The sequence below is a fragment of the Cavia porcellus genome, unplaced genomic scaffold (genome assembly GCF_034190915.1).
Source record: "Cavia porcellus strain 051 isolate PalLab524CR breed Dunkin Hartley unplaced genomic scaffold, mCavPor4.1 scaffold_25, whole genome shotgun sequence".
Taxonomy (NCBI): domain Eukaryota; kingdom Metazoa; phylum Chordata; class Mammalia; order Rodentia; family Caviidae; genus Cavia; species Cavia porcellus.
The window spans coordinates 20,291,868-20,317,187 of NW_026947508.1; the positions used below are offsets into that span (position 1 = coordinate 20,291,868).

Below are 25,320 nucleotides of genomic sequence, written 5' to 3' on the forward strand. Positions count from 1 at the left end.
GAGTAGACTTACTGATGGGGAGGCCTGGGTGTGCCTCCAGCTAACCTGGGCTTGGTGGATGGACAACACAGAGGTTTATTTCAGGAACCCCGGAGGCATGGCGGGTAATGATGTCCCTCAAGTCTGGGCTCCTGGCAGAGAGCACGTGGGCGTTAGACACCATTAACATCCTACTATATGATGACAACAGCATCATGACCTTCAATCTCAGTCAGGTGAGTTACAGGTTCCTGGGACAGATTGGGAAGACATGGGATTATCTTAACGTAGACAGTACTAAATGATACAGGGAATCCAAGTCATCTTCAACTAACATTGTCTTTTCTTTCTGTGCCTTACTTGGCTTCTTTTGCCACTGAGCATGGAACCAGGATATTGAGCATAGTAATAACTTATATACGTTTTCATGTAGGTGCCTTAGTAGAGAATTAAGTTATTTATTTTTGGTACTGAGGATTGAACTCATGACCTCTTGCTTGCCGGGGAGGGGCTATGCTGCTGAGCTATATCCCTAGCCCCAGAATTACTTTAAAGGAAATTTTATTTTAAAGAAGTCTTTTGATATCGGTAAAAAATACAGTCATACACAGTGACACATGCCTATAATTCTAACTACAGTTCTTAGGAGCCAAAAGCAGAGGAATCAAGTTCAAAGCCTGGAACTAGACCACCACCATATGACAGGCTAGTCTCCTCCAATTCAAGATTCACCCCTGCCCCCAAATTTCCCACCTCTGGTTCCAAGTACTGTAGTTAGGATTACAAGCAATTTAGTGAGATGACCATGTCAAAAAAATAAGGCATGGTGGTTTCTACTCGTAATCCCAGCATTGAAGAGGCTAAGGCAGGAGGATCTCAAATTGGAGGCCAGCCTGATATGTAGGTAACAGGTGAGCAGGGGGAGGGATTGAGGGTGGGGATGTAGTTGTAGTGGTAGAGCGGTTAGATACATAAAACCCTGGGTTCAGTCTCTACTACCACCAAAAAGAAAGGAAGAAAGAGGCATAGAACTATTGTTACTTAAAACACCATAGTTTTTAAAAGAACCTGTGATGTTTCTATCAGCAATTTACTTTTCCCTTTCTTCTAATTTGAGTGGTACTTTGTTCGTCCCAGTTTCTTTGAATATCAAATGGATGGGAGATTTTGGTTGTCTTTTTTATTGTTTTCTTATAAACCTCATTCTCCTACCCCATTCTCCCCAGAAGGTATACCTTGAGTTTTCCCAAATACCTGGGAAGAATTTGTGCTCCACTGTCCTACTTTGTTTTGATCATCCTTTGGACACAGCAGGACCACAATCCCTACAGGAGTTGTGGCCATTTAGAGATGAGAAATAGAGTTTACTCCCTGCTCAAGTTCACACAGCTGTCAGTACTATCTTTCTAGTTCTAAAACCTTGCTGTTTCCATTGCATAATATTATCTCACATGAGAAAGTAAAAGAACAAATTTTGATTGAGCAATTTCCATGTGTAGACATCTGATGTATTCTGTCCAGACCTCAGAATAGTCCTGTTAAAGTTGACAAAGTTGTACCATTTTACATAGCTAGGTCCTTTAAAAAAAAAAAAAACCAGAATTCAAGCCTAGATCTTTCAGAGTCTATTACAGTGTTAACTCAGTTTACAAACTCAATTCTTTGCATGATTCTGGTTGAGAACCGATCAAATTTATTGGTTAGGTGCCAGGTGTGCTGGTGCATGCCTGTAACTCCAACAGTGAGGAGGCTGAGACAGAAGAGGATCACTGTGAGTTTGAAGCCTGCCTCAACTACATAATGATCTCAAAGGGAACCAGAACTACATAGTCTGAATTTGTAGCAAACTACATATTTTATGGTTAGGTTCAATGTTGACCTTACGGTGAAATTTGATGCTTCTCATCCAGCTCAGTCTGTGACCAGAATCATAAAGAGAATTAAGTTCCTGAACTGAGGTAGCACTGTAATTCTTCTTTTCTTTCTTTTTTTTTTTTTCTTTAGTCTTGTCTCTCTTCTCCTTCCTTCTCCCTTCTCTTTTCTGTTCTGCTATGCTGTTGAACCAAAAGTTTAAGAACAGTACAATAGTTTGTTCTAGAAATATATATAGCCTATAGAGATCCAAGCTGTGTTGGGTCTTCTGATTTTTTTACTTGGATCATTGTTTAGAGAGTCAAAGCTTTGACCCACTCAGGCTAAAATATTCATAGAGGTCCAGCGTCCTGGAATGTTGTAGAGCTTGGAAAAGAGGGCAGATGAAAATCTGTCCATATTCCATCCCCTGTGCTCATGTTGGAAAGGGAGCATGTCTCCAGGCTTAGACTTGAGCTGCACTTACTAATGGGATGTAGAGTTACCTAGAAGACTGGCAATGACCAACAGGTAAGAAACTGGCCTGGTGAAGAAAAAGCAGATTGTTGAGAAAGAGAAGGCTGAGAGATGAGAGGCACTTGTGGCCAAGGTATCAAGTTCATACTTCCTACTAAGGACAGGCTTATGGGATGATTGTTTTGTAGAAGGAAGAAAGATGAAGATGAGCAGTTTGCTCTGCAGAAGCTTTGGGAAGTGAGTGGCTACCTCTACCAAGTTGATACTGAGTGTCTGACTAGAAGGAAAGGGAAGATTGGATAGGCATGGCTAGCTCAATCAGAGCAATTGCCTAGCCGTCACAAGGCCCTCTGGTTGGCGGGTATATGGATAGAATTTGGGAGGTCTCAAATCAAGGATTGTCTTTTTTGCAATTTTTCCTCCCTAAATTTACTTTCTTTGTTTTCTTTTTCAGCTCCCAGGGTTGCTAGAGCTTCTTGTAGAATACTTCCGACGATGCTTGATTGAGATCTTTGGCATTTTAAAGGAATATGAGGTGGGTGACCCAGGACAGAGAACACTTCTGGACCCTGGGAGATTCAGCAAGGTGTCTAGTCCAACTCCAACAGAGGGTGAGGAAGAAGAAGAACTTCTGAGTCCTAAACTAAAGGAGGAAGAAGAAGAAGAAGAAGAAGAAGAAATAGTTGAAAATGATGAAGAGATGGCCTTTTTGGGTAAGGACAAGCCAGCATTAGAGAATAGTGAGGAGAAACTAATCAGTAAGTTTGACAAACTTCCAGTAAAGATTGTACAGAAGAATGATCCATTTGTGGTGGACTGTTCAGATAAGCTTGGGCGTGTGCAGGAGTTTGATAGTGGCCTGCTGCACTGGCGGATTGGTGGGGGGGATACCACTGAGCATATCCAGACCCACTTTGAAAGCAAGACAGAGCTGCTGCCTTCCCGGTCTCCTGTGCCCTGCTCAACAGCCCCCCGGAAACATGTCGTAACAGTAGAGGGTACAGCGGGGAGGACGACAGAACAGGAGGGACCCCCACCTGATGGCCTTCCAGAAAAACGGATCACAGCCACTATGGATGACATGTTGTCTACTCGGTCTAGCACATTGACTGAGGAGGGAGCTAAGAATGCAGAGGCCGCTAAGGAAAGCAGCAAGTTTCCATTTGGCATTAGCCCAGCACAGAGCCACCGGAACATCAAGATCCTAGAGGATGAACCCCATAGTAAGGATGAGACCCCATTGTGTACCCTCCTGGACTGGCAGGATTCACTTGCCAAGCGCTGCATCTGTGTCTCCAATACCATCCGAAGCCTGTCATTCGTGCCAGGCAACGACTTTGAGATGTCCAAACACCCAGGGCTGCTGCTCATCCTGGGTAAGCTGATCCTGCTGCACCACAAGCATCCGGAACGGAAGCAGGCCCCACTGACTTATGAGAAGGAGGAGGAACAGGACCAAGGGGTGAGCTGTAACAAAGTGGAGTGGTGGTGGGACTGCTTGGAGATGCTCCGGGAAAACACCTTGGTCACACTCGCCAACATCTCAGGGCAGTTAGACCTCTCCCCATACCCTGAGAGCATTTGCCTACCTGTTCTGGATGGACTCCTGCACTGGGCAGTTTGCCCTTCAGCGGAAGCCCAGGACCCTTTCTCCACCCTGGGTCCCAATGCCGTCCTCTCCCCTCAGAGATTGGTCTTGGAAACCCTCAGCAAACTCAGTATCCAGGACAACAATGTGGACCTAATTCTGGCCACTCCCCCCTTCAGCCGCTTGGAGAAGTTGTACAGCACCATGGTGCGCTTCCTCAGTGACCGAAAGAACCCAGTATGCCGGGAGATGGCGGTGGTACTGCTGGCCAACCTGGCACAGGGGGATAGCTTGGCAGCCCGTGCCATTGCAGTGCAGAAGGGCAGCATTGGCAATCTCCTGGGCTTCCTCGAGGACAGCCTTGCTGCCACACAGTTCCAACAGAGTCAGGCCAGCCTCCTCCACATGCAGAACCCACCCTTTGAGCCAACTAGTGTGGACATGATGCGGCGGGCTGCTCGCGCGCTGCTTGCCCTGGCCAAGGTGGATGAGAACCACTCAGAGTTCACTCTGTACGAGTCACGGCTGTTGGACATCTCGGTGTCACCGTTGATGAACTCATTGGTTTCACAAGTCATTTGTGATGTACTGTTTTTAATTGGCCAGTCATGACAGCCGTGGGACATCTTCCCCCCCTGTGTGTGTGTGCGTGTGTGGAGAACTTAGAAACTGACTGTTGCCCTTTATTTATGCAAAACCACCTCAGAATCCAGTTTACCCTGTGCTGTCCAGCTTCTCCCTTGGGGAAAAAAGTCTCTCCTGTTTCTCTTTCCTCCTCCTCCCCGTCCTCCTCACACCTTTCTGTTCCTGTCCTCACCTTACTTCCCTCAGGACCCCACTATTTGAAAAGACAAAGCTCTGCCTAAATAGAAGACTTTTTTTTTATTTTAACCAAAGTTACTGTTGTTTACAGTGAGTTTGGGGAAAAAAAATAAAAATGGCTTTCCCGATCCTTGCATCAGCGGGATGCCACATTTCATAACTGTTTTTAATGGTAAAAAAGAAAAAAAAGAAAAAAATACAAAAAAAACCTGAAGGACAAAAAGGTGACTGCTGAACTGTGTGTGGTTTATTGTTGTACATTCACAATCTTGCAGGAACCAAGAAGTTCGCAGTTGTGAGCAGACCCTGTTCACTGGAGAGGCCTGTGCAGTAGAGTGTAGACCCTTTCATGTACTGTACTGTACACCTGATACTGTAAACATACTGTAATAATAATGTCTCACCTGGAAACGAGAGAAGACGCTGGGTCAGCAGCAAGCTGTAGTTTTTAAAATGTTTTTAGTTAAACGTTGAGGAGAAAAAAAAAAGGCTTTTCCCCCAAAGTATCATGTGTGAACCTACAACACCCTGACCTCTTTCTCTCCTCCTTGATTGTATGAATAACCCTGAGATCACCTCTTAGAACTGGTTTTAACCTTTAGCTGCAGCGGCTATGCTGCCACGTGTGTATATATATGACGTTGTACATTGCACATACCCTTGGATCCCCACAGTTTGGTCCCCTTTCCAGTTACCCCTTTATAGTATGACGAGTTAACAAGTTGGTGACCTGCACAAAGCGAGACACAGCTATTTAATCTCTTGCCAGACATCACCCCTCTTGGTGTGATGCTGTACAGGTCTCTGTAAAAAGTCCTTGCTGTCTCAGCAGCCAATCAACTTATAGTTTATTTTTTTTTTCTGGGTTTTTGTTTTGTTTTATTTTCTTTCTAATCGAGGTGTGAAAAAGTTCTAGGTTCAGTTGAAGTTCCTGATGAAGAAACACAATTAAAATTTTTTCAGTGATAAAATCTGCATATTTGTATTTCAACAATGTAGCTAAAACTTGATGTAAATTCCTCCTTTTTTTCCTTTTTTGGCTTAATGAATATCATTTATTCAGTATGAAATCTTTATACTATATGTTCCACGTGTTAAGAATAAATGTACATTAAATCTTGGTAAGACTTGTGAGACTTTTACTGTTTTCATGCTACTATAAAGATTAACCGGGGCTGGGGATTTAGCTCAGCGGCATAAGCACCTGCCTTGCAAGCAGGCAGTCTTGAATTCAATCCCTGGTACCAATAAAAACGAAAAAGACAAAAATTTAAAAAAAAAAAATAAAGATTAACCTTTTGTGTGGGGAGTAGGAACTACTTGTCCTGTTCTCACAAACAGCCCTTAGTGTGCTCTCTCTATTAAGTGGTGGCATCCTGGACCCTGTCATGTCTTCCATATTCTGCTTTAAACCTCCACAGTGTAAGTCCATGTTTAAGAAAACTGATGAGGCAGAAGGCTACAAGTTCAAGACGAGCCTGGGCAACTTAGATCTTGCCTCAATGAAAAATTAAGAGAGGGTTGAAGATGTAAGTCAGTGCAAAGGCCCTGGATTCCATCCTTAGTACTGAAAACAAGATGATTGAGTCTGCAAGAGGAAATTCTGGGCAAGTAGAGCACACTAGTTCCTTGAAATAAATCAGGCTTAACCAAAGTATTGATAGTGTAAGGGGGGGAAAAATTGGAAATAGCAAAGAGAAGATCTCTGTTTTCTTAGTTTTTGTTTTCTTGTTTATGTCTGAGGGAGAGTCTCCATTTCTGCTTTGAACTCTCCAGGCTGGGTTCAAATTAGTCCTCCTGCCTCAGCCTCCCAATTTGCTAGCATGACTTGAAATTACAGGCATGTGCCACCAACCATTCTCAGCTTTTCTTAGAAATTTCTAACACTAAGGCAATCTATTTTCCTGAATGCAAACTCCATCTTAATAACTTCTGTCTCTTGGCTGTCTCTTTCCTTTGACTACAGACTAGAGTCTGCTCTGACATCTCTGCTAGAAATTTGATTGGAATATGTGAAGGCTAAAATGCCCATTGTCCTCCCAAGAAGCCTACTTCTCTCGTTTTCTCAGTAAATAGCCAGTTGGATTTTCATCATTTCAGAAAAAAAAAATCCTTGAAAATCCTGTTTGCTTTCAGAAAATAATCCTCAACCATGCATGATAGCTGGTGCATGCCTGTGCTCCCAAAATTTGGGAGGCTGAGGCTTTTGGGATTGCTATGAGTTCAAAGCCAGCGTGAACCTGCATAGTGAGACCTTCATCCAAAATCCTCAATCCAGCCACTATTTGAGATTCAAGGCACTATCATGTCCTTCCTGAATATTTTTTTAAAATAGGGTGTTTCATTATGTAGTTTTGGCTGGTCTTGACCTCACTGTAGCCCAAGATGGTCCCAAACGCTGGGAAATCCTGCCTCAAGCCTCCCACATGCTTATGTATATGTGTATCATGTGTGGCTCTTTCCTACATCATACATTACTTTCCACACTGTTTCCACTTCTACATTGCCTAGTTGAACCTCAAACTATATACTCTGAAGCCCTTATCTCCTTCAGATCTTTGAGGATCTTTCAGATTTTAAGGACTGTGAGTGTAGCTCAGTAAAAGCTTGTATTTAGCATGCACAAGGCCTTGGGATGAATCAGCACTTACCTTCCCCCAATGTTGATTTCTGCATCCCTACCTTGTTTTTGTTTCTCTGCCTTTTCTTACAGTACTTGTTACCATCTGGTCTACTGTGTATTGTATTTAAGCTGTACAGTTCCTAACCCTAACCCTAAGGCAGGAAAGTTTAGTTTCCTGCTATATCCCTGTCCTAACATGCCTAGGCACATGGTACCTATTTAAGAAATAGTTGGCTGAGATCCAAGATTATCAGAGGGGGAAAAATAGTTGGAAAAAAAAAAGGTTGAGTGATAATATAGGAGTTGGCTGAATGCAATTGGTTTTTTGGTGGTTTTGTTTTGTTTTGTTTCTGTACCACGTATTGAACCCATGACCTTGCCCTTGCCAGGCAGGTGCTTACGCCGCTGAGATAAATCCCTGGCCCTGTGATTGTTTTTTATGAGGTTAATGTCACCAGATACAGCTTTTCCATTCATCCCCTAAGGGAATCAAGAGAGAAAGTTCAAGTTCAGGTTTGAGGAGAAATCAGACAATAGATGACTGAATGTTTCAAAGTGAGACTTGGGGTGGAGGCAGTACATCACAATCCACAGTAGCCTTGTGCCTGTGAGGTTGGTATGGAGGCTGAGGAAAGTGAACCCTGCTAGTCAAGTCTAAGTGCTAAGCAAATGCTCTTCCCAAAGTATCACCACACAGTGATACTTCCGCTCTATATAGGGGACAGTAGGCATAACAATCTAGTTGTGCACTGCAAGCAAGATTTGGTGTTTTTTGGATCTGGAATGAGGTAAAATTGTTCAGAATTTCAATCAAGTGTGCATTGAAGTGTAGCCGTTTGGGACAGGGACCAAAATTTTTTTTTTTTTTTTTTTTCTTTTTCTTTTTGGTACTGGGGATCGAACTCATGACCTTGCCAGGCAGGCACTTAAGCCACTGAGCTAAATCCCCAGCTAGAATATTTTTTGACAGAAAAATATTTTTTGTCAACCAAGATCCTTCCTAGGACTTGTCTGGGAAAAAAATGGGAAGTTTTTCACATCTATATTTTGGTAAGTAATAGCGGAAATAGATATTTTTTGCTCTTGGTCTCTTGAGCTCCACTTTTAAATCTAGAAAGTGCATTTCTGGGCTGTACAAGAAGCATTACCTAGGAGTTTGGTTTCCTGGGTTCCTTTTATCTGCGCCCCTGCAATGCAGTGGGGGCCTACCCTGGTCTCCAGTTTCTGCCTAGAGCTACTACAGCCAACAGAACTGCTAATCACTGAGCTGTGAATAATTTGCTTTTGAGAAGTAAATAGAACCTTGCCTGTAGAGAACTTAGGGGTGTGGCCAATAGTTCTTTTCCCAGGCTCCTCCCTTCTCACCCCCCAAATGACCTTAACCTTCTCCCATAGCTGGACAGCAGCCAAGTCTAGCCTAAACAATACACTCAACCTCATTGGCTCTTTCGCCTTGCAACCACTGCCACCCCCAAATGGCTAAGGCCTTCCCACCAGGCTTCCCAGTAGAATCAAGGTTTTCTATTAAAAAACAAACACTGAAGAAAGGGTGAAAAGTGTTTATGGTCTTTGAAGCATCAGTGTTGGCTCCCACGACTAGAGGCATGATGAGGTCTTTGACCTGGAGTGGATGGACATAGTCAAGTGGTCCAGCAGAAGTCAAAAATGTAAATGTACAAGACTGGTATGACCCCAGATGTCAGGATGACTATGTCACCCAGACACAATGTGGAAGCTGCCAATGAATATGCTTTTACTTTAATAGAAGTAGCATAAAGTTCTGGTGAGTCAACCCTGCCTTTTAACACTTGATAGTGACAGGATTCGGGCCACTCTTGTCACTTGCCCCACAGTGGAAGCCAGCATTTTAGACCAGCGTATCAGGGTAAATCAACCCAGGGCTGGGGCGGGGGGGGGGGGGGGGTAGCTCAGCAGTGTAAGTACCTGTTTGGCAAACACAAGGCTGTGAGTTCAAACTCCAGCACCAAAAAAACAAAACTCCAGTCCATGGATAGGGGTTGTGGGAAGTTTAGTGTCAAGAAACTGAGCTACTAGGGCGTCAATATATATCCACCCTGAGGCCAAGACCATCTCCAGATGTGGAGTCAGGAGCAAGCAAAGCAGCTAGAGAGGAATAAGTTGACAAATCCCTAACTTCCTCTACTTCTTCAGCAGAAAGATTGCTCGATTTCTTGGTTAGGGAGTTGTAACAGCCCATCTTTATTGAAAACTTTTTTTCAAAAAAAGAAAAAAGAAAAAAGAAAACTTTTTTTCATTGCATAGTGCAGGCTGGCCTAGAACTCAGTATGTAGCTCAGAATGGCCTCAAAACTGATGGCAATCCTTCTGCCTCTGTGCTGAGATTGCAGGCATGCACCGCCACCATCCCTGGCCTGTTGAGTACTTTTTAACAAACCCTACAAATCCTGTGAGGTAGATATCTCCATGAGGGCAAGGACTATGTCTGTCTTGCTCAGTGGTGTATTGTTACCCCTTGTCACATAGTAGATACACCAATAATGTTGAAATCAAGTAGGTTAGATGGGAATTTGTGGGGCTAGGGATTTAGCTCAGCGGCATAAGTGCCTGCCTTGCAAGCAGGCAGTCGTGAGTTCAATCCCCTGTACCGATTAAAAAAAAAAAAAAAAAAAAAGATGGGAATTTGCCTGGGGCGAAGATTAAGCAGGAGAAGGAAGCAGTAATGGTAAGATTTGGAATGCCCCATATAGGAGTCTTAGCATAGGATTTTTAGTAGACTCTTTAGCTGTGTGGGGTAAAAAGAAGAGAGGGAAAGGAGTAAACTTGGGAAAAATTAAAATAATGTAGAGCAATAGAACCAGCCCAGGAGAGCTGGGTGTAGTATGTTCCCCTGTAATTCCAGCACTCAGGAGACTGAGCCTGGGATACATATTGAGATCAAGACCAGTCTGAACTATGTATTCAAGACCCTCTCAAATTCAAAACAAAATAAAACAACCCAAACCACCATCCCAGTAGGCTAGAGATCTGAATTCAAGTCCCATATCTGCCACTCACTGTATGATTTAGTCTAGTCATTTTCACTTTGCAAGGTTTAGTTCTCTCATCCATAAAAAATAGGTATCAAGTTAAATCCAATTATTCACTAGATCTGAAGAGATACAATCTTCAAGGCCCTGTCCTAAGCACTGGGAATATACTGCTGAGCAAGTGTCCTGCTCTTCCATTTTATCAAGAAGCTTATGCTCCAATAGAGAGAAAAGACAGTGAACAACTGAAATTCACAATAGGATAAGCAAATGGTGTTCAATGCTATGTAGAAAATAGGAGAGTGATGGGCTAACACAGGGAGGTACTTATGGCTGGGTAATCAGAGAAACCTGCACTGAGCAGGTGATACCAAGACTCAAATAGAGTGGGCTGGCCTAGAGGTAGAATGTTTTTTTTTTTTTTTTCTTTTCTTTTCTTTTCTTTTTGTTTTTTGGTAGACTGTTTCAAACAGGAGTAATAGCAAGAGCAGAGCCATGCGAGTTCAGGGAACAGAAATGATGTAACCTTTTTGAATTCTAGGATCAGTGGTACACTGCTTTGTTTAGAGATTTGTATTATGAGACTATCTCTTGGTGGTCTGGGATATCTGGTCTTAATGGAAGTGGCTGGGAGGTGTAGAGTTTGAAGTCCTGAGGTAAGGCTGTCTCGCTTACTTTTCACAGATCCTAGTAGCTCAGCTGGCTCCTTATATTGATGCAGCCTCCATTTTGGCTGCCTCTAAAAGCCTACTGAGGAGAGCTGCCACTTTCACCTCTCATAACTGTAGAGCCCCGGATCCCTTCCATTCCCACCTAGCCACCTTTGAACCTGAAGAGCCACCGGTGCTAGAGTTTTGAGAACACAAAATTCAGCCTCCTTGTTTTCCTGTCGGAGCAGGAGCCAGAAAATGAAACAGGAAACAGAGCGGAAGAGGTGGGGGGTTGGGTAGCAAAGAAGGAAAAAAAGAGAAATTGCAGGAAAGTGGAGCTGAAGATCTGTCCAAAGTCTTACCTCTAGAATAGTGACAGTTGAGATTTTAGAAAACATTGACTTGTCACAAAACATCCCTGCCTTTTTACACACAGATTTTTGAGGGAATCGTGTGCACAGAACCCTGAGAATACATGGGTTTTTTTTTCCTTTGTAAATTCGCAGTACAAGGACAATGCATTTCTCAATTTTATCTCTGTAAATAAGAGTGCTGCTTGGAGCCACATAAACTTCTGGAGATTCAAGTCACAACCTTGGGTCCCAGTCACAAGAGTGCCCAGAGACTTTGCCATTTTACTCACAGGCCTCTGGAGTTGAAAAAATGCATGCCATTGAAAAACCCAGGAGGAGAGGCCCTCTAAACTTCATTTTATCCCTTTACCACAAGACCACTAAAACGTGCTTTGTGTCTTATTCAATTTACACACAGCAAACACCTGGGAAGCAGTTTAGGTGTTGGGTCCTGAAAGGCGTCATAAAGAATCCACAGACACAGTCTCCCTACCCCCACCCCCAAATGGGGCAGTTTTCTTTGCTTGGAGAGATAGCAGCCATCTCTTTGTTCCCACCCGCATTAGTGACGGTTAGAGAAGATAAACCCCTCCCTCAGGTAAGGCTGCAGCCAAAGGGTAACCCAGAGCCTAGCTTCGTTTTGGAACGCAGATAACTGAAACCACAGGCGGCTTTGGAATCCTGAGAAACGCGAAATCCACCAACGGAGAAGGATTTATTATCTGTTTCCTTTAAGGAGAGTGCAAACCTGTTCTTAACAGTTTCCGTTACAGGGCACCAACTGGCCGCGCCTCCCTAACAGACGGTTTTTTGGAGTTAGCTTCCTTTTATTTGGTCTTATTTCCTATGACAGAAACTGCTTGAGTGAGGGGAGAAAGGAGTCCTGGGGGAGTCTCTGAGGTTTCTTTTCCCGTCCTCCTGAGCCACCTGAGACGGGTCTAAGGACTGCAACAAGATAAGGTTCCTGGTAGCTATGAGGGGAAAGTCAAGGGGATCCCCCACTTTCTTCACACTCAGGATGCAGGGTGCCACTGGTGGCCACAGAAACCCCAAAAAGGCTTTTGATTGTTCAGAAAAAAACCTATTGTGTGTCAGGCCCTGTGCTGAGCTGTTGTTGCCTGACAGTAGGGAATGTGAGACTTTTACTTCTGTGAAGAGGCAGCGGGGCAGCCCTCAAGTATAACAGCCAAGACCCTTGGGAACTCAGTGAAAGGAGCAAGATGGGACTGGCAAGAGAACTGACTCTTAGACTATAGCCTCAGCAATTTGAAGGTGAGGGAGGGGGCTGGGAGAAAGGCAAAGTGCTAGAAAAAATTCCTCAGGTGACACCAAGATGCTCGACAGAGCTGTGAAGGGCAGTGCTGAGCCGTGGTACCCGCCCCGCTCGCTCGGAGTCAACATGGCCGCCACGGGGGGGGGGGGGACGAACAACTGGGAGTTCGGGCAGGAGCGGGGTGGAGCCGCCGTCGGCGGAACCAGCGCGCAGGCGTGGGCAGCTCAGTCCCCGGATGGAGGTGCTGCGGATCGGTTCTCGCCGAGGCAGTTGGGGTGGATCAGCACAGAAGACTGGGGCACAAGTTCTCTAGCCTTGGAGTTCTGGGAGGGAAGAAATCTATCAAACGGAGGCCTAGAGAAATGAGACGGAGGCTGTGGAGAAGCGTGGAGCCCCGCCTCTCCGCCATAACGTCTTTGGGCACCGCCTCTTCCTTTACGGCCTCCCGCCCTCGCCTGCTTCCGGCCCTGTTTCCAGTCTGGACTCCGGCGACTCCCTCGGGAGTATCTCGTGGGCCGTGCTTCCTTTGGGATGAGAATCGGGGCTCTGGCCCCGATAGGGACCGTCCAAAAGAAGCAGGCTAGCACGGGGTCCAGACACGGCCTGGCGGGCCGAAGGCGACTTCTGGCTCGAGACGGCCCGCGAGGCCTTTGGTCCTGAGGACGCTGGGTCAGAGCGACGTCACCTCATCGAAGATGCCTTACTCAGAGGGTCTAAGGTTCTAGTTAGTAGGCTTTTCCAAATTCTCGAGGCATATTGTAAGCATACAGCAAGAGCATGCTCTCTGTCATTGGAGGAAGTACTGGGCTAGGGCTTGGACCTCGGTTATAATCCTATCTTGGGTAGAGCACATAATACCCTTCGGCTGCGGATGATGTTTCAGAGGTAGAGTATATGAGGGTCAAGTAGTCTCGGGTGTGTCACCTGATCCCAGTGAGCCTCAGTTTCCACATCCATAAAACGGCACTGGTAATTATACTGTCCTTACAGTCTCTAATGAGATCTTTGGATCCTATTTATCTCATGGGAAAATAAGAGTGAAACTAGTTGATCCGCAAATGCCTTCCCATTAAGAGAGTTTGACTTGGCAAGGGGCTTGATGAAAAGTGAGATTGGCAAATAGCTGGAAGAGAGAATTGACTGGCTTTTATTTGGTTTATCTTAAACTAAGATTGGGACACAAATCTGGTTGCTGAGGCCAGGGTTTGACTCTGGAAAGGAAGAATGCAAGTCTGGTCACGAGGCAGAGGTGGGTTAAGCACTTTTCTCTACCCAACTTCTCTTTGCATGTGGGTGGAAGCCAAGGAAGGGAAAATAGTGAATTCACCTTAGAATAGAGGATCAGTGTGTCAGGTCGAGGGTGCTTGTTTCTGTAAACATGCTGTTGATCTGCGAGTCAGATATTGGAGATAATTGGGTAGAATCACAAAATTCCAGCGCTGCCCTCTGGAGTTTTGACTTTAAACTGAATTTTCATGAGCCAAACTGCTTTGGAGTTATGGCCCCTCCCTTCCTCCTGACCTCCTGGTGATGGAATAAGCAGCAGGCGCCCCCTTGTGCCATAGAAAGAATATGGCTGCTTTATGGCCAACCTTGCTGCCTTTGGAGAAATTTATTTTCTGGGAGCTTCTGTTACTTTGTCATTTTGCTCTTTACATGAGATATGACGGGAGGAATACTTGGAGCAGAGGCTTTACATCTAGTCAGCGAACTGGTGGTGCTGTATTTTATCTCTGCCAGTTCTGTTTAAGGTGCTTGTTTGAAGCTGGGCATGGTGGCATACACCTGTAATCTCACCCACTGGGGAAACAGGCAGGAGGATTACAAGTTCAAGCCCAGTCTAGGAAATTTATCAAGAACCTGTCTCAAAAATAATGGTTTTTTTTTTTTTGTCTTTTTGAGACAGTCTGTCTATGCAGTTCAGGCTGGCCCTGAGCTCACTTTGTAGCCCAGGCTGGTCTCGAACTGGAAACGATCCTCCTGCCTCAGCCCCCTGAGTGCTGGGATTACAGGCGTGAACCACCACACCTGGCCATGTCTCATTTTTGAAAGGGCTGGGATGTGTGTAGCTCAGTGATAGAGTACATCAGTTCTCTAGTGCACACATAGAATCCTGTGGTTAATGTTACTCTCCGGGAATACAGTTATGATATGAAGCCCCTGACTACAGACAAACTAAAAAAGTGACAGCAGTCGGGGAATGATAACACCCACGTGTATTCCCAGCACTCTAGGAGGCTGATACAGGAAGATTAAAAGTTTGATCAGCCTGGATGATTTAGCAAGACCCTGCCTCAAAATAAAAAATACAAGAAAGGGCTGGGGATGTAGTTCAGTGCAAAGGCCCTGGGTTAAATCGCAGTTACTACAAAATAAGTTTTAGAGAGGCACTGGCCTGTGAGGCATGGCACATTATATTGAGAGAATACGAAAATTCCAGAAACAGCTGAAACCTAAAGATTTGGTAGGTATTGGCCAGAAAGAGGAATAAAGAGACCCCTTTACCCTCCTTAATTAAATTTTAAATTTTTATTTTTATTTATTTTTTTGAGACATGATCTCATTCTGTAGTCCAGATTGGCTTCAAACTTGCAATGATCCTTCTGCCTCCACCACCCAAGTGCTGGGATTACATGTGTGTGCCACCATGCCCCGCTTTATATTTTTTCTTTCAGGCATAGTTCAGCCCAGATCAGTGAGCTACTTCTGACACTCTTGTCATCTTCTCTAGTTTCCTAGGCTGGTGTTTCAGAGTTCTACAGGAACCGTTGCTACTGTTAACCCCAAGAATTATAAATGCCTTAAAGTGCGTTCTTTACCTCAGAGGGTCTTTCAGTTGTTTACATGTTGCTGCCACTTGAACAAAGAAATAGGAAATAAGTTTTTCTTCATCCCTTGTAGTAAACTGTTTTCATCCTAAGTTTGTTTTAGCAGTGGGAGCTGGCTGAAGTCCTGCTGAGTGGTGGTTTTCTTTTCCTTCTCCATTTAGTTTTACAGACCAGCTGAACACACAACAGAGAACTAAGCTGGCATGTGTAGTCATTATGGTCTTCCACTATGGTTCTGTGCCCCATTTTTGGGACTCTAATTTGAGAGCTAGTGTGTTATTCTGAGCATGAGAAAAATGGTATACACCAAATAATAGCGACCACAACATAGGTTTGTGTAGCACTTCATCCGTTAGGCCATTTCACCATTATGACAATTTTATGAGAGAGAGAAAAAGATATTCTGATTTTATCAGAACTGAGGCTTAAAGAGACTAAAATTTTTTTGATAGTTAAAACTTGAACCCCTGCCTTTGGTGCCTGCATAGGAGTACTCAATAGGTTTTTAAAAAATTTTCTGTTACCTTGGTTTTCTAGCTCCATACTTTTCTGTATGGAACTGAATAGGGTGCTTTCAAGTGCCATTGTGGTTCCATCTGCCCTCAAGACAAGTCTTCCTGCCTCTGGGAAGTTAGGTGGTTAAGCTTGCCATAATGATGCTGAAGGGCTGGTGCTCCCTATGAAGAATGTTTTCAACCATTTACTTTTAGCCTATGTGTGATATTTTGCTTCTTGGGTTTTGGAGTTTAGAGATACAAGGAAGATCTAGTAACAGAACACCTGAATTCCTAGTGGTGAGGCAATGTGGCCCTTGGATCCGTCCCGGAAAGAGGTGGTGAGATTTGCTATCAGCTGCCGTGTCCTGACTCTGATACTACAGGTCAGTCTCATGTCCTTTACCTTGAGTGTACTTTTGCTACATGACTGGGCCAGGCACAGAGATTAGTTTCTATCCTTTCTGCCTCCCAGGTGTTCCCCTCCATGTGGAAAGTTATAAAGATATGCTTTATAGTAAAAAAGTAGACAGCAATCTTAGAAATAGTATTAATCCTATTTTACAGATGAAAAAGCACAGACCAGAAAGGTAAAACAACTTCCCACAGTTATCCAGCAAATTAGAGAAGGGCCAAGGTTAGACCCCAGGTTTATTTCACAAGGTAGTCCTCTTTCTAACAGACTTTAATGATTTATTTGATGGTCTTTCCAGCATTGATGATTTTAAGATGTGACAGCTGAAAGTAGACAGAACATGGTGTCAGCCAGGTGAGGGAAAAAGGTGACACTGCGCAAGTTCTGAGACCACCTATGTATATTTATTTATCAGTAATGACTTCTCTTTGCCCAAGTGTCTCCCCTTGTTGCCTCACCCACAGACACTTCTTAGTGCATCTGCCCTTTTGCAACTCCAGTGACTGCCGCTGATACATACTTTAATCAAATTTCACAAATATATAAAAAAGTATATGTATATAGTGAATTATTCGGTGTCTAACACAGTGTCCAGTGCTTGGTGGTCCTCAGCATATTCTCATAAGTGAGTAAATATTGTTGAATGTGTGCCAACACTCCAGAGATATTATATTTAACATTAATATATGTGCTTTTTATATCACCACTGCTATTCTCTGAGGCTCCAGGCTGATTCCTTGTTGGAAAGCTCTTTAACTTTCCCCTCCCAGGCTCTGCTGGGCTCCACATTGAGTTAAAGTGATGGGGGAGGGGGGTGTTTGTGTGTGTTGGTACCAGGAATCAAACTCAGGACCTTGTACTTGCCAGGCAGCTGATGTTAATTAAAATATTTTTAGCTTGCAGTACAGGGCCGCTTTCTGTGACTGTCACTCCTATCCCATTTGTTTACAGTGTTTGATGTGGCCTGATTTAAAAAGTCTGATGAAAAAGAGAACCTTTAAAATAGGGTTATGCTCCTATTGCTAGGCTGGGGAGACTGACTCAGTGTCTCTGAACCAGTATCAGCTGAGTTTTTGGCAGAACCAAAAGAACAATACTAGGTTGGGGATTTAGCTCAGTGGCATAAGCGCCTGCCTGGCAAGCACAAGATTGTGAGTTCAATCCCTGGTACCAAAAAAAAAAAAAAGCAATACTACAAGTCTGCATCTAGAACAAGGAACAGGACAGCTGGATTCTAATTCAGTTGGAGATTTTGGAAACAGTAAATTCCTCAATTCCTGAAGTTCATTTAACCACTAAAATTTCATTAGGTATCTACTGTATTCTAAGAACTGCTAGGTGGTAAGTACAAAAAAGTCATATCTTTGCAGGGTATAGTGGCACATCTCTGTAATCTCAGCACCAAAGGAGGATAAGTCAAACAGATTGCAAGTTTGAGTTCTGCCTGGGCAACTTAGACGCTCTCTCAAAATAAAAAGTAAAATGGGATAGGATTATGTAGTTCAATGGTAGAGTACCCGTGTTCACTTCCCACTACTAAAACAAGCACAAAAACAAAACAAAACAAAACTGGCTCTTTTCTCTTAAGAAAATGACATTTAACAATAAAAGTGAGAGCCAGGCATGGTGGTACATACCTGTAATCCCTGTAATCACAGCACTCGGATCCCAGCACTCAGAAGGCTGAGGCAAAAGGATTCCTGCAAGTTCAAGGCTACCCTGAACTATCTAGCAAGACCCTGTCTCAAAGAAAAAAATGCCATTTTATTATCTCTTCCCTCTCCCTCCCACCATTTCTAGCTTTAAAGCATATTCTATCAGATAGAATAATATCCTGTCATCTCTATAAATGACATTATTCCTTGAAGGTTTAACTCATTGTTCACTATCTAGCACTGGTTCTATTAATATCTTTGTGGTTTCAGTATTAATTTTGATACATCCAGTATCCTGGTCTCTCACTTTCTTGTTCTGTTCTCTTCTAATGATCTTGGCCTCATCACTCTCTCTCTAATGCCCTGTCTCCCTTGCCAAATAATCTGTTTTAAACATCCCATTCTGTAACTACTGTCCCCTGTCTCTCCAGCTGAGTCCTGTTACCCTATTTCTAATGATTGTTCCACCCTCTCAGGATTTAAATACAATTCATTGACCTCCCACTGTTTCCCTAGCCCTCATCCATCTAATAGGTTCAGCTCTCTTTTTTTTTGAGATTCAGTGGTCTCTCAGAATCATTTCTGTGCATACCCATTGAACTCTCCTGTTCTCATCTCCCTATGGTTTATTTATAAGACAAAAGTCTAATGTTGGCTAGATCCAACTTTCTTCCTCTTCCGTGTCTCCATTTAGCCAAAGGAAACACGTAGTTGTATTAATAAATCATATTATGCATGATCACTAACTCAAGTGAAACATAAGTGCCACCTGTTAACCTTGGTGTATTTTTCTTTACCCATCTACTCCCATTCACTCAAAAATTTCTTCACATCAGAATCACCTGGGATCCCTTAGGAATCAGTATTTTTTTAAACTCTCATGATTTCAGAGCACAGACTATTTTGAAACTGAAGGTTATAGGTAATTTTTTTTTTTTTGAGACAGACTCTCACTATTCACTATGCAGTTCAGGCTGGCCTTGAGCTCGCTTTGTGGTGTAGACTGGTCTTGAACTTGTGGCAATCCTCCTGCCTCAGCCTCCCAAATGCTCGTGTTACAGGCATGAATACCATGCCTGGCCAATAGGTAATTTATTTTACATGTTTTCCTTTTTCCTCAAATCTCTAACAAACTTTTCCAGTACTTTGTTAATAATTTGTTTTCTGGAGTGAAAACTCAAAAATAAGGCATTGGAAGAGATCTTTTCCATGTTCCCACCATATCCATCACCTTATCTACATCTGCACCTGTGTGCCTTCACTGTTTGGATGAACCTCTCTAAGGCTAGCTCCTCTACTTGGCTAGTAGATTCCATCCCTTAATACCTATCCAATCGTTGTTTTGTTTGTTTGTTTTTTTTTGGTCTTTTTCGTTTTTATTGGTACCAGGGATCGAACTCTTGACTGCTGGCTTGCAAGGCAGGCGCTTATGCCACTGAGCTAAATCCCCAGCCCCCCCCCCTTTTTTTTTTTCTTTTTTCTTTTTGTTTTTGAGACAGAGTTTTGGTATTATGTGATTCAGGCTGGTCTTGAACTCACTGTGTAGCTCAGGCTGGCCTTGAACTCACTGTGCAGCCCAGGCTGGCATCAGACTTGTGATCCTTCTACCTCAGCCTCCTGAGTGCTGGGATTACAGGTGTGTGTTATATGCCCAGCTTCCTCTTTGTTTTGCATATTCAGTAGTTTCTTTTTCACTGGTTATTTGCAGTGTCATCCTACTTTTAAAAAACTTTTTCTCAGCTGGTCCGAAGGTAGTGAGTTATCTCAGTTGATTGTTCACAGTCAGTACAGATTGAACTCCTTGTTCTACTCTTTTCCCCCTTCTCACTACTGCACTTGACTAGTCTTAAAAAAAAAAACAAAAAACTTTTTCTCTTGATCTCACATTGTCATATACCTACTACCCCGTTTCTCTTCTCCCCTTTATGGCAAACTCTTTTTTTAAAATTTTATTTGTTTGTTTATTTAGGGGGTGGTGTCTTTTTGAGATAGGGTCTTGAAATGCAGTTTAAGCTGGCTCTGAGCTCACTTCGTAGCACAGGCTAGTCTCGAACTTGCAATAGTCCTCCTGCCTCAGCCTCCAGAGTACTGGGATTACAAGTATTCACCACCATGCCTGGCTAGCAAAACTCTTGAAATCAGATTTCTTTCACTCATTCTCTGATAAGCCTATTCTGGAGAGGCTTTTTTCTCCTCCACTCATTGAAATAGCTCAAGTTAACCTTGCAGTAACTTCACATTAATGAGTCCAATCCCCATCATATCTGACCTGTCAGCACCATTCAAAATAGTTTCTTCCTCCTGTTCACTTGATTCTAAGAAAGCATTGCTATCTTGGGTTTCCCCCACCTCACTGTTCCTTCTTTATATTCATGCTGGACCTTTACCTCCTTTCAAACTTCTTAATTTAACAGGGCTCTACTCTCAGATGTTTCCTTTCTGCAGTGGAAGGACTCGCCTTCAGTCTTACACCTGTAAATACCATGTGTGCGTCCATATAATTCCATCTTCAGTTTATATCTGTAGCTCTAATTTTTTTTGGTCTTTTTCCTTTTTATCGGTACCAGGGATCGAACTCATGACTGCCCGCTTGCAAGGCAGGTGCTTATGCCGCTGTAGCTCCAATTTTTATTCATAAATTCAAAACATCTCACAAAAGTTTTGGGTTTTTTTGCTTTTTGTTTTTGAGACAGGGTTTTGGTATTATGTAGTTCAGGCTTTTGTCCTTTTTTGTTTCATTTATTTATTTGAAACAAGATCTCATTGTATCTGGTCTTGAACTTAATATGTAGCCCAGGCTGGCCATAGACTCATTGAGATCCTCCTTCCTCAGCCTCCTGGGTGCTGACATTATAGGCATGCACTATCATGCCCAGCTGACTTGTACTACAGTGTTCAATTTAGAATTAACTAATCCAAAACTGCGCTGCTGATTTCCTGCAAGTGTCTTCCTCATTTATTTGCTTTTGTAATGCTGGCTGCATTTCCAGTCCTGTTCTTCCTCATTTTATTAAGTGATAATTCTTTTCCTCACGTACTCAACTAAAATTCTGATTTTTATTTACCCACAGGCTTTCTTCAATGCCATCATCCCAGATCATCATGCAGAAGCCTTTTCTCCCCCCCGTCTGGCTCCCTCAGGCTGTGTGGATCAGCTTGTGGAAGGTCTGCTGGGTGGCCTCTCTCGCTGGGATGCCGAACACTTCCTGTTCATTGCTGAACATGGCTACCTCTATGAACACAACTTTGCCTTCTTCCCAGGCTTCCCCTTGGCTTTGCTGATAGGGACTGAACTATTGAGACCCTTTCGGGGGCTACTGAGTCAGCGCAGTTGCCTGCTAATTTCAGTAGCATCACTCAACTCCTTATTCTCTGTGCTTGCTGCAGTAGCACTTCATGACCTGAGTTGTCTGGTTTTGCATTGTCCCCGCCAGGCTTTTTATGCAGCACTGCTCTTCTGCCTCAGCCCTGCGAATGTTTTCCTGACAGCTGGTTACTCAGAAGCTTTGTTTACCTTCCTGACATTCAGTGCTATGGGGCAGCTAGAGAGAGGCCGAGGCTGGACTAGTGGGTTCCTCTTTGCTCTTGCCACTGGGGTGCGCTCCAACGGGCTAGTCTGTGTTGGCTTCCTCCTGCATTCTCAGTGCCAAGGCTTTTTTACTTCTCTTGTAGTGTTGAACCCACTGAAACAGTTCTTTAAGCTGGTAGCCTCTGTGTGCCTGTCAGTGCTCACACTCAGCATTCCTTTTGCCCTCTTTCAGTATTATGCATATACCCAGTTCTGTCTGCCAGGCCCAGCCCGCTCCATTCCTGAGCCCTTGGTGCAGTTAGCTGTGGACAGGGGCTATCGGATTGTAGGAGAGAATAAGCCACCATGGTGCTCCTGGGATCTTCCTCTAATATACAGCTATATCCAAGATGTCTACTGGAATGTTGGCTTTCTGAGATACTATGAGCTCAAGCAGGTGCCCAATTTTCTGCTGGCTGCACCAGTGGCTATATTGGTTTTCTGGGCAACTTGGACCTACATGACCACACACCCTTGGCTCTGCCTTACACTTGGTCTTCGAAGGAACAAGAACAGTAAGACCATAGAGAAGTCCAATCCTGGCTTCCTCAGTCCGCAGGTGTTCGTTTACCTGGTCCATGCTGTATTTCTGCTGCTGTTTGGAGGCCTGTGCATGCATGTTCAGGTGAGGCAAATTTCTGCTCTGGGTAAGAATGTGAATATAAGCAAAACTCCCAGGTAGAAGGCAGACTAACTTCTGCCATTTGAGTGACTGATATCTGATCTGTATGTTCAGGAATCATTTGGGGGTTTTCTTTGTGCCAGACCCTGAGTCAGACATCAGGATGGAATACAAGTAAATAAAATTGCTGCCTGAGTTAAGTTTTGTGTTATAAAAAGGGAGACAGACATTGCACAGATAAAATTATAGTGTAGTGAGATGGAATAGGGCTTGCTGTTTTGAGATACAAAATACTTTTTTAAAACTTCAAAATATTGAGGAAAAATAGTGACAGCTAACTTATTGAAGAGTTGAGGAAGGCATCACCATATTGAAGATGCATCCTGAAGAAAAAGAAGTTTTCCATAAAAAGCAAAGGAGAAACATCTAAGGCAAGGAAGGGCATGTGTACAACGCGAAGGTTGTGAAAGGACATGATTCAACTGAGATAAAGGAATAAACATGGAGGATGTCTTGGGTACCTTCCCCCCATGTACACCGAATGTTAGCTTCTAGAAATAAGTCTGAGCCCAGGCAGATGCTGTTTTCAGAAGATATATCTTATCTGTTGCAGGGTGGTGGTGACAATACAGAAGTATTAGGAGGGGGTTGATTTTATGTCCCATTTTTGTTCTTGGCTGTGGCCGGCCCTAGTTTCAGCATTTCCTGGGAAGTACTGTCTCTAGGATGAACTCTCCCCTAGCAGCGTCTGTATCTTGAAGGCATGTGTTGGCTATTTGCAAGATTCTCTTAAGCTGTGAGGATAGTAGATACAGGGGAAAGAAAGTAGCATTATGTGTTTGTGACTGGATTGGCTGGTAGAGTGGCATCTCAGCCAAGCTCAGTTTCCAGGGCAAGTGGAGGAGGCCACTTGAAGACTTGGCTCTAAAATCCTGGAAGAGTAGAAAGTTGAACACAGGATCTCCAGCCTGTTTCCCTGTGTTTTGTGATTCCTGTGAGGTAAGGGAGCTTCCTTAATTGCCCAAACCTTGGGTCATAGCCCAGAGTTTAGAGTCCAGGTCTTGGTTAAAATTAGATCACATAGAGTTGTTTTTTTTTTTTTTAAATTGAATGAGAGATCGAACTCACGACCATGTGCTTGCAAGGTAGGAACTTAAGCCGTTGAGCTGAATCCCCAGCCCTACATAGAGTTTTTAACATTGATTATCCCGTTATTGTAAATAGTCTGATCCTGTATTTGTAAGATACATCCTCAACTTTGCTGAATTGTGTTTTTTTGTTTTTGTTTTTTGGGTTTTTTTGGTACTGGGGATTGAGCTCACAACCTTGCATGTTGCCAGGTAGGCGCTGTGCCCCTGAGGTATGTCCTTGACTGAATATTTTTTGTTTTGTTTTTCGTACCAGGGATTGAATTCACAACCTTGAGCTTACTAAGCAAGCACTTAAACCACGGAACTAAATCCCCAGCATCCTTGACTGAATTGTCTGTTTGTTTCTCTCTTTCTTTCTTTCTTCCTTCCTTCCTTCTTTCCTTTTTTTTTTTTTTTTTTTTTTTTTAAATACTGTCTCCCCAAGTAGTACAGGCTGCCCTTGAACTCATTTATGTAGCCTAGTCTAATCTTGAAGTCATAAGGATCCTCTTACCTCAGCCTTCCAAGTATTGGGATTACAGGCATACCCCACCATACCCACTTTGTTGAATTGGTTTTCCAATGCAATGTGATTCTAGTCATTGAACCATAGTTCACCCAGGAGCAAAGAACCCCAGGCTGATCCATGTTGCATCAGGGACCTTCCATAAATGTGTGGCCTTTCCCTCTTATCATTTCTAGGTTCTCACCAGGTTTTTAGCTTCCTCCACTCCTGTTGTATACTGGTTTCCGGCTTACTTACTTCAGGATCAAGAGCTACTGTTGAGATCCCTAGGGACAATGCCTTGGAAACCTCTTGTGGAAGACTCCCCATCAAGACAAAAGGTTCCCAGAAATTCTATCATGGGACTTTTGTACAATTGGAAAACCTGTTCTCCAGTCACACGATACATTCTAGGCTACTTCCTGACTTACTGGCTCCTGGGACTACTACTACATTGCAACTTCCTGCCTTGGACATGACCTGGAGTCTTCAGGGACAGGCTGGAAGCTGGAAGCTGACTTAACCCAAGATCTGAAGGTTAAAAGACATATTAATGCTACCCAAGCTGCTCTAGAATCATTGTTTTGTCAATTAGAACCCTTTTAAATCACCATCTTTTTTTTTTTTTTTTTTTAAACAGGGTCTCAATATATAGCTCAGGCTGGCCTTGAATTCATTGTGTAGTCCAGGCTGGCCTCAAACTCATGACAGTCCTCCTACCTCAGCCTCCTACGTATTGCGATTACAGGTATATGCCACTGTGCCTGCCTTCAAAAAATTTATTATTTTAAAAATTGTATGGCCATGGACCAAGAAAAGAACCAGGAAGTCATCCTGCCTTTCCCATGTGTAAGCCAGTACATGGGCTGGGAGACAAGAAGATATACCCTGCCACCCCCACTCCTCCCTACCCTTCATGTAGGCAACCAGCTGATTTGGAGGAACACGGGCTAGGATCATAGCAACTGAGGTACAAAAACAACTTAATGCTTATATCGATTGATTGACTTTGCAGTCTTAGGGTCAGTAGTCTGAGCATCTGTTTAGAGGATAACAGTATGCAATATAGCAACTATGGGAGATTTCTTTGTCTTGTTTTTAAAATCCAATATTCTCACTGTTTTGTTCCATTTTATTGTTTGTTTTATCCCTTTAAAATAAAATTACATTGGCACATTTTAGATATACATAATGATAACATTCTTATAGGGAATTTGTACCCGTGTATGGTATATCTTGCTTTTTACCCCCATTCTCCTCCCTTCCCTGTAATCCCTCTTCTCTCCTTATTTACAACAGTTTTGTTTCCATTTTTTCCTTTCAGAGGTAATGCGGAATCTCAGGGTTACTTTAATTTGCATTTCTCTAGTGACCAGCAATACTGAGCATATTTGTATATACTATTGGCCATGTGTAGGGACTGTACTTTAGTAGGACACCCAACTCAGCAGACCTCAGAGCTCTTGCAGAAGGTCCTTTT

The 25,320-nt window shown here is 43.4% G+C and overlaps 2 protein-coding genes across 27 annotated transcripts in view; both read left to right on the forward strand.

Moving 5' to 3' along the window:
- Arid1a (AT-rich interaction domain 1A) overlaps nt 1-5,842 on the forward strand; it is an 82,292-nt gene extending 76,450 nt beyond the window's left edge. For all 6 annotated transcript variants that reach the window (XM_063235824.1, XM_063235819.1, XM_063235821.1 and 3 more), the window contains exons 19-20: nt 85-215; nt 2,762-5,842. In XM_063235824.1, the coding sequence (XP_063091894.1) occupies nt 85-215; nt 2,762-4,507 (1,877 nt within the window). In that variant the 3' untranslated portion in view covers nt 4,508-5,842. The remainder of the gene's footprint in view (nt 1-84; nt 216-2,761) is intronic.
- A 6,957-nt stretch (nt 5,843-12,799) lies between these two features.
- Nucleotides 12,800-25,032, forward strand: Pigv (phosphatidylinositol glycan anchor biosynthesis class V). Of its 21 annotated transcripts, none has more exons than XM_063235840.1 (5): nt 12,800-12,864; nt 13,795-13,872; nt 21,087-21,180; nt 22,136-22,208; nt 24,038-24,130. In XM_063235840.1, exons 1-5 carry the CDS (start codon nt 12,859-12,861, stop codon nt 24,054-24,056), a joined length of 270 nt encoding a protein of 89 aa, XP_063091910.1. In that variant the 5' UTR covers nt 12,800-12,858; the 3' UTR covers nt 24,057-24,130. The 21 variants fall into 21 exon arrangements, 20 of the variants coding, with proteins under 20 accessions (XP_063091910.1, XP_063091895.1, XP_063091898.1 ...); XR_010043033.1 differs by adding an exon at nt 24,481-25,032 and having other exon boundaries at nt 12,844-12,864; nt 21,087-22,208; nt 24,038-24,377; XM_063235828.1 differs by lacking the exon at nt 12,800-12,864 and adding exons at nt 12,871-13,592; nt 16,197-16,331 and having other exon boundaries at nt 21,087-22,208; nt 24,038-25,032.
- Nucleotides 25,033-25,320: the final 288 nt, after the last annotated feature.